This window comes from Petromyzon marinus, chromosome 2, assembly GCF_048934315.1.
Source record: "Petromyzon marinus isolate PM22_M1 ecotype Great Lakes invasive population chromosome 2, UKy_Petmar_22M1.pri1.0, whole genome shotgun sequence".
Lineage (NCBI taxonomy): Eukaryota > Metazoa > Chordata > Hyperoartia > Petromyzontiformes > Petromyzontidae > Petromyzon > Petromyzon marinus.
In genome coordinates, this window is record NC_133668.1 from 1,082,732 (window position 1) to 1,095,475 (window position 12,744).

The 12,744-nt window shown below is 44.2% G+C and overlaps 1 protein-coding gene across 5 annotated transcripts in view; it reads left to right on the plus strand.

Annotated features, from left to right (window-relative positions):
* Nucleotides 1–12,744, plus strand: part of LOC116950193 (tensin-3-like) — a 133,326-nt gene that overhangs the window by 66,429 nt on the left and 54,153 nt on the right. For all 5 annotated transcript variants that reach the window (XM_032967808.2, XM_032967779.2, XM_032967799.2 and 2 more), the window contains exon 3: nt 7,556–7,593. In XM_032967808.2, the coding sequence (XP_032823699.2) occupies nt 7,556–7,593 (38 nt within the window). The remainder of the gene's footprint in view (nt 1–7,555; nt 7,594–12,744) is intronic.

A 12,744-nucleotide genomic window follows, 5' to 3' on the forward strand; every position in this document is an offset into this window, starting at 1 on the left:
GCTGCGGTGGTTAGCGAACTGCACGATGATCCTGGTGACCTGAGTTTGATTTCTGGCCATGGCTAACATGAGTGGTGAGTGATCTTTGAACTTGTGTTGGCCAGTGTGTGCAGAAGTCTCGGCAAACAGCTCATTTAACTGAAACAGCGAGGAGAGGCCTTCGTCCAGCATTGAATTAACAAACGTTTGAAATATATATTTATTATGTTGGCACTATAGTTATTATAGCGTTTTATTCTCAAATCCCTTCGAGTACCCTTTGTATAAATATATAGAGTACATAACACATGCTGCGCTGTTAAGTTAAGCGGAACAATATTTAAAATAAAAAAGGCGAGGCTCACTCCCGTTAATGACTGCTCTCTTTGTGTGAAGCCTGCTTTGTGGTTGCTTGGGAGAAGTGGATATTTTCCTGAAGACGACCACTTGTGTTGCGATCGAAACGTCGATATTTTTAGGGGTTTTTTTCTGTCTACGTGGCTTTACCGAAAGAGCCAAAGAATATAATATCCTGCAGTCACGAAAGCTTTAAGTCAAGATAGAAGTGGATATGTTTAGATGTCATGGGGCTTATTTGACCATGCAACCCAAACTATGGACCACATAATAAACCGCTGCAGCCTGAGGTCCTTCAACAGAGGGATAGCAAAAATTACAAGAACTCTCTCCTGAAGCCCCCTCGTGGCTAGCAGACCTGAACGTTGGCATTTAGTTCGTGAACCGTGTTGCCATACGCAACAAAACATAATAATTGGGGCTAATCAGTGAGATAAACTCAGCTAATGACTGCTAAAAATGTACAAAATAACCAGCGTGTTACGCAACAGCAAATAATAATAATGCACAGCCAATTGACAATCTAGGCTGCATGAAGGCCTCCCCGTGCCGTGTCGGTCGCGAGGATTGTTTGACTACACTTCACCACACTGGGCAGTGCGGCGTGGTAAAAGAGGTTCCCAGTATCGGTTCAGATATCACTCGCCAATGATGTTAAAGCAGACCAGGAATCCAACTGAGGCTACTAGGTGCAGGGCGACGTGCACTATTCGTTGCATTGATGCTCCCCCATGTATAGCATATGCTACTCTTCTGTATTCATGACATACGTATGTTGAACTTCTTTCGCACCGTACGTAGTCAACTGTGCTAATCGTAGGTGCGGGGGAAAGGACAACAAATTAAGCACAAAAAGCAATTCAAATGAAATTAGTTTGTCAATCTAGACGATTTTAAAGTGCATAGCTCCAGTGGCTTCCTAATATCGGAAGGAAGAGCGTTCCAGACGGCCACAGAAGCGCATCTGAAAGCGCCGCGCAATGCGGTGACCGTCTTTGTCGATGGTGAGCCAAAAGCCACTGTGAGGATGACTGGAAGTTTGCGCGATGGTGGTTTGTGCTCCTTGACGAGGTCAGCAAGGTATTGTGGTTCATTCGCGGCAAGCACTTTGTGTGTAGTGAGTGCGACCTTACAATGTATTCAAGTGACAGTTCTACACTTCAGGATAATTGCAGGATTGCTCCCATTTCAGGTGCTTCTACAAAATCGTAAAAAGCAAAAGTTGTTGTTGCGGTGCAGATAAAAAAAACATACATCGGGATGAATCGGTTTGTTCTAGGGATTTGTCGGTTTTGTCGGAATGTAAAGCCGGTTGCCGCCCGGCGCGTTGTTGCTGCTGCGGCTCGCGGTGTATCCCACGACGCGTGGCCGTGGCCAGCAACAAACGAGCAGCGGCGGTGGTTTGCGGTCGTGCCTTAGGCACGTGCCCGCGTGCGCGTGGCGCGCGTGTGTGTGTGTGTGTGTGCGCGTGTGTGTGCGCTCGTGTGTGCGCGCGTGTGTGTGCGTGCGTGTGTGCGTGCGTGTGTGTGCGCGTGTGTGTGCGTGTGTGTGTGTGCGCGTGTGCGTGTGTGTGCGTGTGCGCGTGCGCGTGTGCGTGTTTGTGTGCGTGTGTGTGTGTGCGCATGTGCACACACCAAAAAAACGCTTCAGTCACTGCAGAGTTTATTGGTTCCTTTCCATCATCGTATGCATCTGTGAAAAAGAGAATAAATATTTGATTTGGATAAAAATGTTTCGGGGTGGTTGAATGGCTTTAACACGATACTTGGGAGTCTTGTGTCAAAATAAACACGGAAATGTAAATGTGACGCGTGTGTTTTTCAATGGCACGTGCGCAGTCATATTCATTGTGCATTACAACGACTGTAGTTTATATACCGTAGTAATTGAGCATAGCAGTGAATAATTTCTGGATCTGGACTAGGCACATGACTTGTAGCCACCGCCATTACCGGAGGTATACTGGATGTGGTGTGCCAAGTGCGAAAATATTTTCTGTGTCGCTGACCCGGACGGATCCAGCTGGAAAGGGAGTGACCTTGGGAAGGACATTTCTCTAGAATGGATAACGACCAGTGGTCGAGACTAGCGGTAGAGTTACAGCTAGAGGAGAGGAGCATGCTCAAGAGGTGCCCACCATAGGGATAGAACATTGACATCGGTGCGTGTGCAGGAGCTAGATGGATTGTTGCATTGAAAGCCCATTGGAGAGCTTGGGTAGGATTTCATCCAGCAGTTGATAGGTCATGGCTGATTATGATGATGAGTGTGTGTGTTTCCTCCGATATCTATCTTTATTCCATGACTACGGAGCACCTGCACATGAACAGATTTCATCGCTCCATCTCTATCGTGGATGAATTTTGAACGCGTTCCATTCCTTGGCTGCCACTCCGTTACTATTATTGACCACCGTCCATGAACCCTATTAGGTATGACGGGTCCTGCCCAAACCCCCTGACTTGTATTCATGGTTTGGATGATGTTATTGACCTGTGTAAGTTCTCTTATCCACGTGGTCTTCTTTCTAGTTCGTCAATTCCATTTGGGCGCTATCCTTAAAGTCCATCCGTGTGAGTTGTTGTTTTCTGCTGGGCAGGGAATTGGGAGCATCTGAACACCCCATCGTTATACCTGATGCGGCCGTCTGGAACGCTCTTCCTTCCGATATTAGCAAGCCAGCGGAGCTGTGCACTTTTAAATCTACATTGAAAACTCATCTTTAGAACCGCGTTTTTGTGTTTAGTTTGTCCCCCCCCCCCCCCCCGCGCACTCCGATTAGCACGGTTAGCTACGTACGGTGCGAAAGAAGTTCGCCGTCCGTACCTTAGGTGACATTAAGAGTGGGGCTGTTGGGGGCTTCCTGTCGTCCTGCAGCTGTGCTGCCTCCCTCTGCTGGCTCGCTGTGAAACCTGCGGCTCAACTGAAGCGCACGCAGCAGCACTCTTGCCGACGGCTTGCATGAATGCAACCGCATCGCAAGCGATTGGCATCTGCTGGTGTCGAAGAGGGAGGGCTCTCTGAAAGGGCGTCCAAATGAAAGCATCGTCGTAACGCTTTCATCGAGCGTGGCATTATTAGTTGTCGGCGGCTTCGTCGGAGCGCGCTGTTGACGGTCGAGCAGCCAGCATCGCTGTGGTGGTGGTGGTAAAGTTTCAGAAGAGGCCATAGAGCCACCTCGGCCCAGTCGTGGCGAGCTCTTTGTTCCATCTTCAGTCAACGGTCGTGCGTGTGCTGTATATAGGGGCCGGCGGCTGGAAGCGCGGGTTTCATGTCGTTCGCCGATGTTTATCTTCTCTGAACGGTTACAGTGAAGTAGAGCGGATGGATGAGTTTCTTGCTAAAGTGGTCATCATCATCACGAATCCCGCTCGTAGCTGACCCGCAACTACGGGGGGAGGGGGGGTGGGGTGTGTGAAAAAGAGCTTCATAGCTCATCGGATTTCTCCAGGATAAATAAAGTTTGTGATTCTGATGATCATATCCACTGGCGGTCGTCTTGGCATCTCTCATGGTCTCGCGGCGTAGCGAGCAGCTCCAGCCACCTGTGCACGAGCGGATTCCGTAGCTCCATCTCCTCCGCGCTTGGAACTCTCTCTCTGGGCGTCTCCGCTTCTGGCTGCTACTCCGTCATTCGTCTCGACCACCGGGTCGTCATCTCTTGCATCTTGACCGACGCAGAACGATTTTGTTTTTGCAATGCGTCAAAACAGCAACGAGATATGTCCTTGTTACGATCTTACATTCCTGAGCGCTAAATGCGTTGTCCATCGGTCATTGTTGGAGACGGTCTGTTCTGTTCAATTCAAATAATACAGAGATGAAATCTCATGTTTTTGGCTACGGTCAGTGAGCTTTTTTGGACACTTCTGTTAAGCAAATCACCTTACTCGGTCACTAGTTATGACGATAGTGAACTGGTCACATTATAAACCTCCAGAAGTAGACTCAAGCGTGTGGTCCATTTAGCTGAAATCTATGAAAGAACAAGCACATTCGACTTGCCGTAGTATGTGCGTATGTTGAATCTCTTTCGCAACGTACATAGCCAATCATGCTTATTGGAGGTGTGTTATGCCGCGTGGTGCCAGATACAACCACATTTGCCAATGTGATTTGTAACTTTGATCCATACCCGTGTATCGATTGTTCAATTTGATAGTGCAATGTATTTGAGAGACTTCTATGTGTTTACTTGCTGTGGTCTGGGACTGTTGTTGTTTTGCTGCTTTTCCCAAGCGTCCATGCACAGTATTGTTGAACATCGGCAGGAATTGATATACTTTTGCAAATTGTACTTTCTGCACTTCATATATTTTACGTACTTATTTTCATTGATTTGATTACCTTTCCAATACTTTGCACTCCAATCGTTTTGCTTGTATTGTTCGCTGTAACTTTCGGATCCACCCCGACTGGACATCCGTGAAAGAAAGCTTTATAGCTCATCGGATTTCTCCAGGATAAATACAGATTCTGAGTCTGATTTCGGCCCAAGTGCTTGGAGCTTATTTTCAGGAACCGAAAAGTTTCTGAAGACGAGAACTGTATACATCCTGAATAGTTCCATGCAGAAGCTCCCCGGTGCATAGAACGGAACGTCGGACATCGTGCCAAGCAACACGTGGCACTCACTTAAAACGCAATGGATAGAGCTCTATGGAGTGCATTATACTTTCAGCCACTAGAGGGACCGAGACCGTAACTCGCAGCTACAATGGAGAGTACTGTGAACTGTGTACGTTGAATGTCTTTGCGAAACAGTTCTGAAATTCAAATAAATATGTAATTTGCATGTATTTTGATCCACCCATATCCATTTCCATTTTTGAAAGCTCATGCTTATTTATTCCACTTTACTGACTGCTTTCTGCAAAAAAATCCTTCAAAGGCCGCCTTATACCAATTTTTTTACCAAAAATATCGCTCGTACTGCGACTGGTAACGTCTATTTCCACATTCGCATATTGGGTGTCATTCGAAGGAACGGATAATGACCGCTATTAAAACGGCTGTCAATGAAGCGGAATGCAAAACTCCCTCCTTGTAAATTGCAGCTCAATGCCACGTTTCAGTATTATTGCCCAAACCGAGCACAGAAACAGGCTGGTGACACTTGGGAATATCGCACGTGGGAGGTTACGTGCTTATTTTTTTTAAAGGCAGTAGGCCAAATCTTGGGGACGTTTAAGCAGATTAGCAGCAGGGCATTGCTGGCAGTTACCCTACCCAGCTTAAGTCGAGCTGATGCACTAAGAATCTTCACTAAGTCTTTGTTCTGCCTGGTCAATTGCTCCATTTAGCAGTTATAATCACGACGCACGTAGTCACGTTAGCCTATTAATCTACACTTAATATGTAAACCTATACTGGCGTCGGACCCGTTCTTTGCCCGATGATTATTATTTTTAGAGCGGTGCACGCGCAGTTGCTGAGAATTGTGCGGCTGTGAAACGACGAGGGGCTGTGCCGGAGTGCATGCTTTGCCATGAGCTCAGCTGCCCAACCGCGACCTCCACTGCAGCTCCACCCTTCCGCAGCGGGTGACTCAAAAGAAACGAGAATAGCATCGACATTCAGTCGTTTGGACCAAGGAAAATACACAGAACTTTGCAGTGGAAATGTACGCATGCGTTTATTTTATTTTAATAAACCGCATGACTAACCTTTAATGAATTACAAGACTCGTGGAACAAGTTACGTTCCATGAACGGAGTTTTCAAATGTTATGGTAATCTGTATCATTTCTGAATGTGGCACGGGAATTTGTCTAATCTTTGGAGATGCGTGTCAAAGCCAGTGTGTTTCATATATTGCTCGTCAGCCATTGTTAATCCGCTGCTGGACGAGGCTTCCCCACACCGTCACCATCCCTCGTGGCCCTGCGATGCCACACAATCCATCTCACTCCTGCGTGTGAGCAGATTTCACAGCTCCATCTCCCCGGCGGTCGCGTTTTCGGGCATGCACACTCCTTTTAGCGGCCATTCCCTCCTGGCCTTGTCTGTCGCCACCGTCGCATATATGTTTATACCAATTCTAAATTTAAAAACAATTATTAAGGTGCAACGTGTTATGAGTTAATGTTTACCGCTGAATTTGATCACCCACTGGCTGCTGGGAGGGGCTGAATTAATTGCTGCTCACTGCATTTGTTAATGAGGAGTTCTGTTGTGTGGCTGTATATGGACTGTAAGGTACAATAGATGGTATTGTCCAAGATCCCTGCTGGGTCTTGGCAGTGGTTGAAAAATATTCTTTTTTTACAAATAAGCCTCCCGTGTTTGCAAATTTGAAGCAAATTTGCAAACTAATTTAATGAGAACTGATTGCAATTGTTTGAAATGTTACCATTTACTTAACATCAGCCATGACTGGCCTATGTTTATATTACAAGCTTGTTAAATATACTTTGCTTTGTTTGGGCCCAGTTGAGCCAATTTTACATGGATACGTCTCGTTAAAACATCGTAACAATGAAAATCCTCTTTTATTTTGTTTCATTTTTAATAACATGTCAACAAATCTTAATTATACTGGAGTTCTAATTGTTATATTTCTATTTTTAAAATATATCTGTCATGCCTTGCAACAATATTAGAATGGTGTTGGTGTGCAAAATATGCTTCATTGTTTCACATCGATTATTTAGGCTGAATCTAATCAATATTGGGCTTGGAAATTGGAAACCTCATTTCTGAGCCATCGGTGCTCTTACGTTGCAATGTTGGTGCTCACAAAGTCTCCAGGGAAGCACGGTAACCTCTCGGAGGACATTTAATCTGCAACTTGGTACATAATCCTCATGACCTTTCTGTCCCCTAATGAATGCATTGGCAGTTAGGACCATTGCATTGTTGACTCTCTTATGGTCTAATTCGGGCAAAGTGCCTCTCTGTTCTAATGCGCAATGGAGGTGGCACTCCTCTTTATTGGTGGCCATGAGCCAGTGGTGGAAATTCCACATTCATATGGTGGGGACCATTCCAACCAGAGGTTGACAACGTGTGAATTTTCATGAAGTGGTCCTTATTTTAAGAACCTCTTGAGTTGATGAAGGGTGAAGGCAACCCCTGAATGGGATTTCACTCGAACCGCCCGACTGCGGAATAAGTTCCTTCGCCCGACTCGTTCTCTCTCTTGAAACTGTGATGAACGATCGGAGATGTTGCAAGCTTTATTGTTTTTGATGTTTCTCCCCTGTTTTCTTCTGTTGCAGTTTGCAAGTATATCTGCCACAAAAAATGCGAATCAAAGGTGAGATTAAAACAAATCCTATGATTGATTCTGTACACGTCATAACGTATATCTTTGTTGGTATCATCACTGCAGTAGGACATTTTCAATTCTGTCCACTGAGGAAATGCTTCCTTATTGAATACTTTTTTTTACCATCGAGCCGCTGGAAAAATATAGCAAATGGTTAATTCAAAGAGTCAGCTGTGTAATTGTGTTTTCCATCATTGGTCACAGCTGCTTCAGTTGGGGAGCGTAATTCATCGTGTGTGCCAAGTTACTTATCGTGTTAGCAACGAGGAGGGCTGCTATGTACATACAAGTTATACGGTACAATGTTACATATTCGACTGTCACATGTCCACCCTGACCAATGAACCGCTCACATTCACCGACGTATTTGTGCACGGTGTTGCCGTCATTTGCTCACATATCTGACTTGTTCACTCATGCGTCCATGTACTTTAGTACTCAGCAAGTCAGATATGCGACGCTGTCCTGCAATGCGAACAAGCATGGTTTAAGGTTATTGTAAGGTCGAACTCATTACACACAAAGTGCTTGCCACAAATGAACCACACAATACCTCACTGATCTCGTCAAGGAGCGTAAACCACCATTATGCCAACTCTGGTCATCTTCGCAGCGGCTTTTGGAACAAAGATGGTCACCGCATCATGCATTTTTAGATGTGCTTCTGCGGCCGTCTAGAACGCTCTTCCATTCCGATATTAGGAAGCCACTGGACAATGCACTTTTACATAATCGAGATTAAAACCTCATTTTTTTAGAACTGAATTTTTGTTGTTTAGTTCGCTGTTGTTCCCCAGCACCTATTTAGCACGGTTGACTATGTATGGTGCGAACGAAGTTCAAAATACATACACAAACAAGGGACATCACATCACAGTGCTGAAGTTAAAACGGTTTGAGAAGCGACCGCCGGCATAATTGGCGCGTTGTGTGGCGGTCGCGCGCTCACGACACCTGCACAGCGGAGAGCACACGGAATAGCGTATTCCGTTTTCCTCTATAGGTTGCATTTGCTCGCTCAATAACATTTGAGTGCGATTTTTTTTCCTTCATTATTTGCCGCGATACCGTTTTTGTTTCTTCGTTTTGCGACTGGAGTATTTATCGTCACGTCGGTGAGCAAAGCGATGAATGCGTATGCGCCTTTTGTTCCCGCTGCACGGAAGCGACGCTTTGTGCTGCGCACTTGTTTTCTCTGCGCGTGCGAAAATGTTTTGTCGCAAAAAAGGAACGGTAATTGTTGATACGCTGGCGTAATGTGGGGAGCACTTCGCGTCGTTTTGTCACTTCCATTCATAAAAAACCACGACGCCGCACTGACGGACGGTAACATTAAGCTGTCCTGCCAGAGCTCATTCGTGTGAGGGCCCTCTCAAGATACGGGGCTGTGGAGCACCATGGCGAAAGTTCAGGACAGGCCGTGTCGGGACAAAGCACTCTGCAGTCAAAGTCAACCTGGTTCACTTGCTTCTTTGCTTCTTAAGCGCACAGAAACCCAGAGGCCGGGAGGTCAGAACTGTGGGCATCCCTATTTAAATGTGGTTGTTAAAGAGGAGTAAAAGCAAAGCCCACGACAATGGGACACAGTTAAAGAAAACTAATGGCTCGCTAAGCTGGATTATGGACGATTTCAGTGTTGGTCTTGTTACTCTCATTTAAAAGTGCCAATGTGCTGTGAAGATCCCTCAGCTTGAGTCCTCATGGAGGTTTGGTGGACCGTTAAGGCTTTGTAAAAACAGAGTTGAAAGGAAACGATTCTGATACACTTTGTGGAAATGTAAGCTGTATCAGACAATGAGAAGGTTTTGGTAGATTAAGGTTTTACCCACTGACACTTTAAAGGAGTGCTCGGTGACTATTTAAAACGTGGCATTTGCCAAACATACTCACGGTCAGTTTACAAAGCATCGTATCGATGACATTTGCCTTTCCTGATTTTTCATACTGCACAGTTTTATAAATGATTCACCACCGCCGAGCAGCAACTATTTCTCCCCTTACATTTTGTCTGTGCCGTATTTAGCATAACATTCACATGGCAATGGCTTTGCTATTTTCACGTACGCCTCTGAATAGTATAAAACACTTTTATAAATATATATTTACAAAAAAACAATGTGGTTGAATGGCAGTGTTTTCAGCGGAACTCGCTGTGGTTCGTAATTATACCCTGCATTTCAAAAGAATGGCATGTTTTCTTTAAAAGTTGTCATAAGTGATACTGACGAATAAAAATAAAACTTATGCTGTCCTCCAAATAGGTTGTAGCATGTGGTAATACTTAATGCGATGGCATCTGGAATTTCATGGCGCTGGCAGGAAGTGGAGGCAGCAGTGTGCTTTTCACCTCGAATTCCTGCACCATCAGCGAAATGGAGCAAAGACGCTCCGCTCGAGTCCGATGGAGCTACAATGGCTGATGAGGAGCCTGAACAAGGACCTTTGAGAATCAGATGGGGTACAACTTTGGTTTTAAAAAAATAATAATGTTAGACTGATAAAGCACTCCTGATTTGGTTTGGCTGTCTGGTCTGCATGAAAGAACATTTCTATAGAGTTTTCGATCCTAATATATGGTACTTATATGTCCCTGAAGACAATGGAGCTCAAGAGGTCTGTACAAATACCTGCAAGACTTATCAAACAAGCTTATTATTTTAGAGTTATCCCCTCTTGTTGCGTTCGTTTTCTTCACGGACTCCAATTTTACTCCAGTTTCCGTTGACAAGCAAAGGGAATGGCTGGACATTCCAAGCAGAAGCCTGAAGGACGATACAAAATAGACGTGTAAGCGGAACTCCACACGTTTAAATAAAACACATTTTATTCCGTAGGCCTATGCGCTTTTCAGAAACGTATATTAATCGCAGGTTATGCAAATAAACTATCTTAAAAATATTTAAAATAGAATACACATTCACATTTTGTCTGGGGCAGGATACCAGCTGTAGGCTGGTTACCATACAAGGTGGACGATGACATATCCCTTCAAAAGTTAGAAATTACAAACTGGATAATTTTATAGCAGAATATTTATACTTTGGGCTTTTGTTTTGGTGATGTAGGAAGGTCCTTTTATATCGTGCATAGTAAAGAATCTGTGCAAAATCAACCAAATAGAAACAACCAATGTAGAAGATAGAAAAAGCAACCACATTACAGAAGAGATGGAAAAGAGTGCACAAACATCAACTGATAATATATTCTTCTGGGTTCTTTCGGTAAAGTCACGTAGAATGGAGATACAATAATAAAAACAATAACACTAAAATTCTCACGACGTTTCGGCCACAACACAAGTAGCCTTCCTCAGGTGAGGAATGCTACAAGTAGTTCCAAGTAGCCTTCCTCAGGTGAGGCTACTCAGGTGAGGAAGGCTACTTGTGTTGTGGCCGAAACGTCGTGAGAATTTTATTCCGTTATTATTCTTTTTATTATTTTATCTCCATTCTACGTGACTTTACCGAAAGAACTCAGAAGAAGAATCCCTGCAGTCACGAAAGCTTTAAATCGAAATGATGATATATTTTTAAAAACCGGTGGCCTTAGTTTATGAATGCCACCCTGTGGGAAAGTCGAAGAGTGGTTATTCTATGGGTGGACTCGCCCCAGCTTTAGGAACGTGGCATTTCCACCACTGACTCGGGCCTGTAAACAGGAGAAGAACACTGCCTCGACGCGCAATTGGGCAGGAAACCACACTTTGACTTTTATTTCTTTCTGTAAAAGTTGTTGTTGAAAAAATTAGATTTTAAGTCAATCTTGGGCAGCGCAGTGGGCGAGGGAGAGCACTGTTGCCTAGATTATATTCAAGAGGCATTTTTAGAAATCTCTTTAGTACAGTATTTAATGACCGGACATGCTGAGAAGAATGAGCGCCGCGTTTTAATGAAGTTCATACAAACACGGAGCAGCAGCAAGATTGCTAGCAGCAATTTATCTCATATTGCACACAGCCTCAGTTTGGTTTTGAGTGAGGTTTATAGTCAAGTAGTCATAGGCCAGGCAATAACAGGACAGGCACAAATATATTTACGAAATATAACTTTTTTTTGCACGTGCAACCGATTTTTCTATGCTGTAAAATGAACATTTTGTAATATAGAAAAACAGAACACAAATAAACTAGCACACTATGGGATATGTAGCGAGCAAGCCGAGTGCACAATTGCTGCTTCTTATTAAGCCACACTTCGTCGGTAGGATGTTATGAATAAAAAAAAACCCGACAATGAGCTGTCATGTTGTGTACTTAACGTCAGAACAGTCCGCTGTGCTGTGGCTGTGCTGCTCAGGACATGTGGCTCGTGAGCTCGGTGGGATATTCGCCGAAAGGCGCAAGCTAAAATCACCAACACATGTTTCTGCGCTGTTGATTATGGCGCCTCGTGGATCACTTTTTTTTTTCAAAGGCAATTTTAGAGCAGCGTGCGCGCCAAGAATAACTCTAAAAACATTCAAAAGTCTAATTCATTAACATCCAGGTTGTTTGTTTGAGAATGTTAAAACATTGAGAACTTGTGATTTTTTTTTAGTTTAGTCTGAAAGTGGCGAGGCTGCTGTGAGTCTGTGCTCAGCAGGCCGTGAGCAGTAAACTTCAGAGATGTAGATACTAAATTGAGTTCAAGATTTAAGATTGCAAAACGCAAAATGTTTAAAGTAAAAAAAAAAATTGCTCTCTTATTATTGACCCAAGTCACGGTGTTGGTTGTGAGTTTTTTCCCCCATCAACATTTATGGTTAATTAACATTTTAAATTGTCGTGGTTATTTATTTGACGCAGTCCGCGTAGCGTGGTTGTGTTGAATTGTTTCTGGAAACCTACAGTGATGCAACTCCCCGATGATTATGGTGGTGGTGGGGGGGGAGATTGTGGACTTCGCTGTGCCTTGTGATGATGCTCTGGGACTCTCATTTGCGTGTTCTGCACGTGTGTGTGTGTGTGCGAGTCATTGTTCATGTTATTTCATTTCTCTTCCCTCTGCCTTTGGTTACTTATGTCGTGTATCCTTTAAACAACCCCCGACTCGTTTTTTTATCTTAGAACATGCCACAAGTTTAGAACGTTTCGTGAAGTATTAACTGTATTTGTTGTGCAACGTATCACGTTTTATCATAGTAACCTAATTTTGAAAAAAA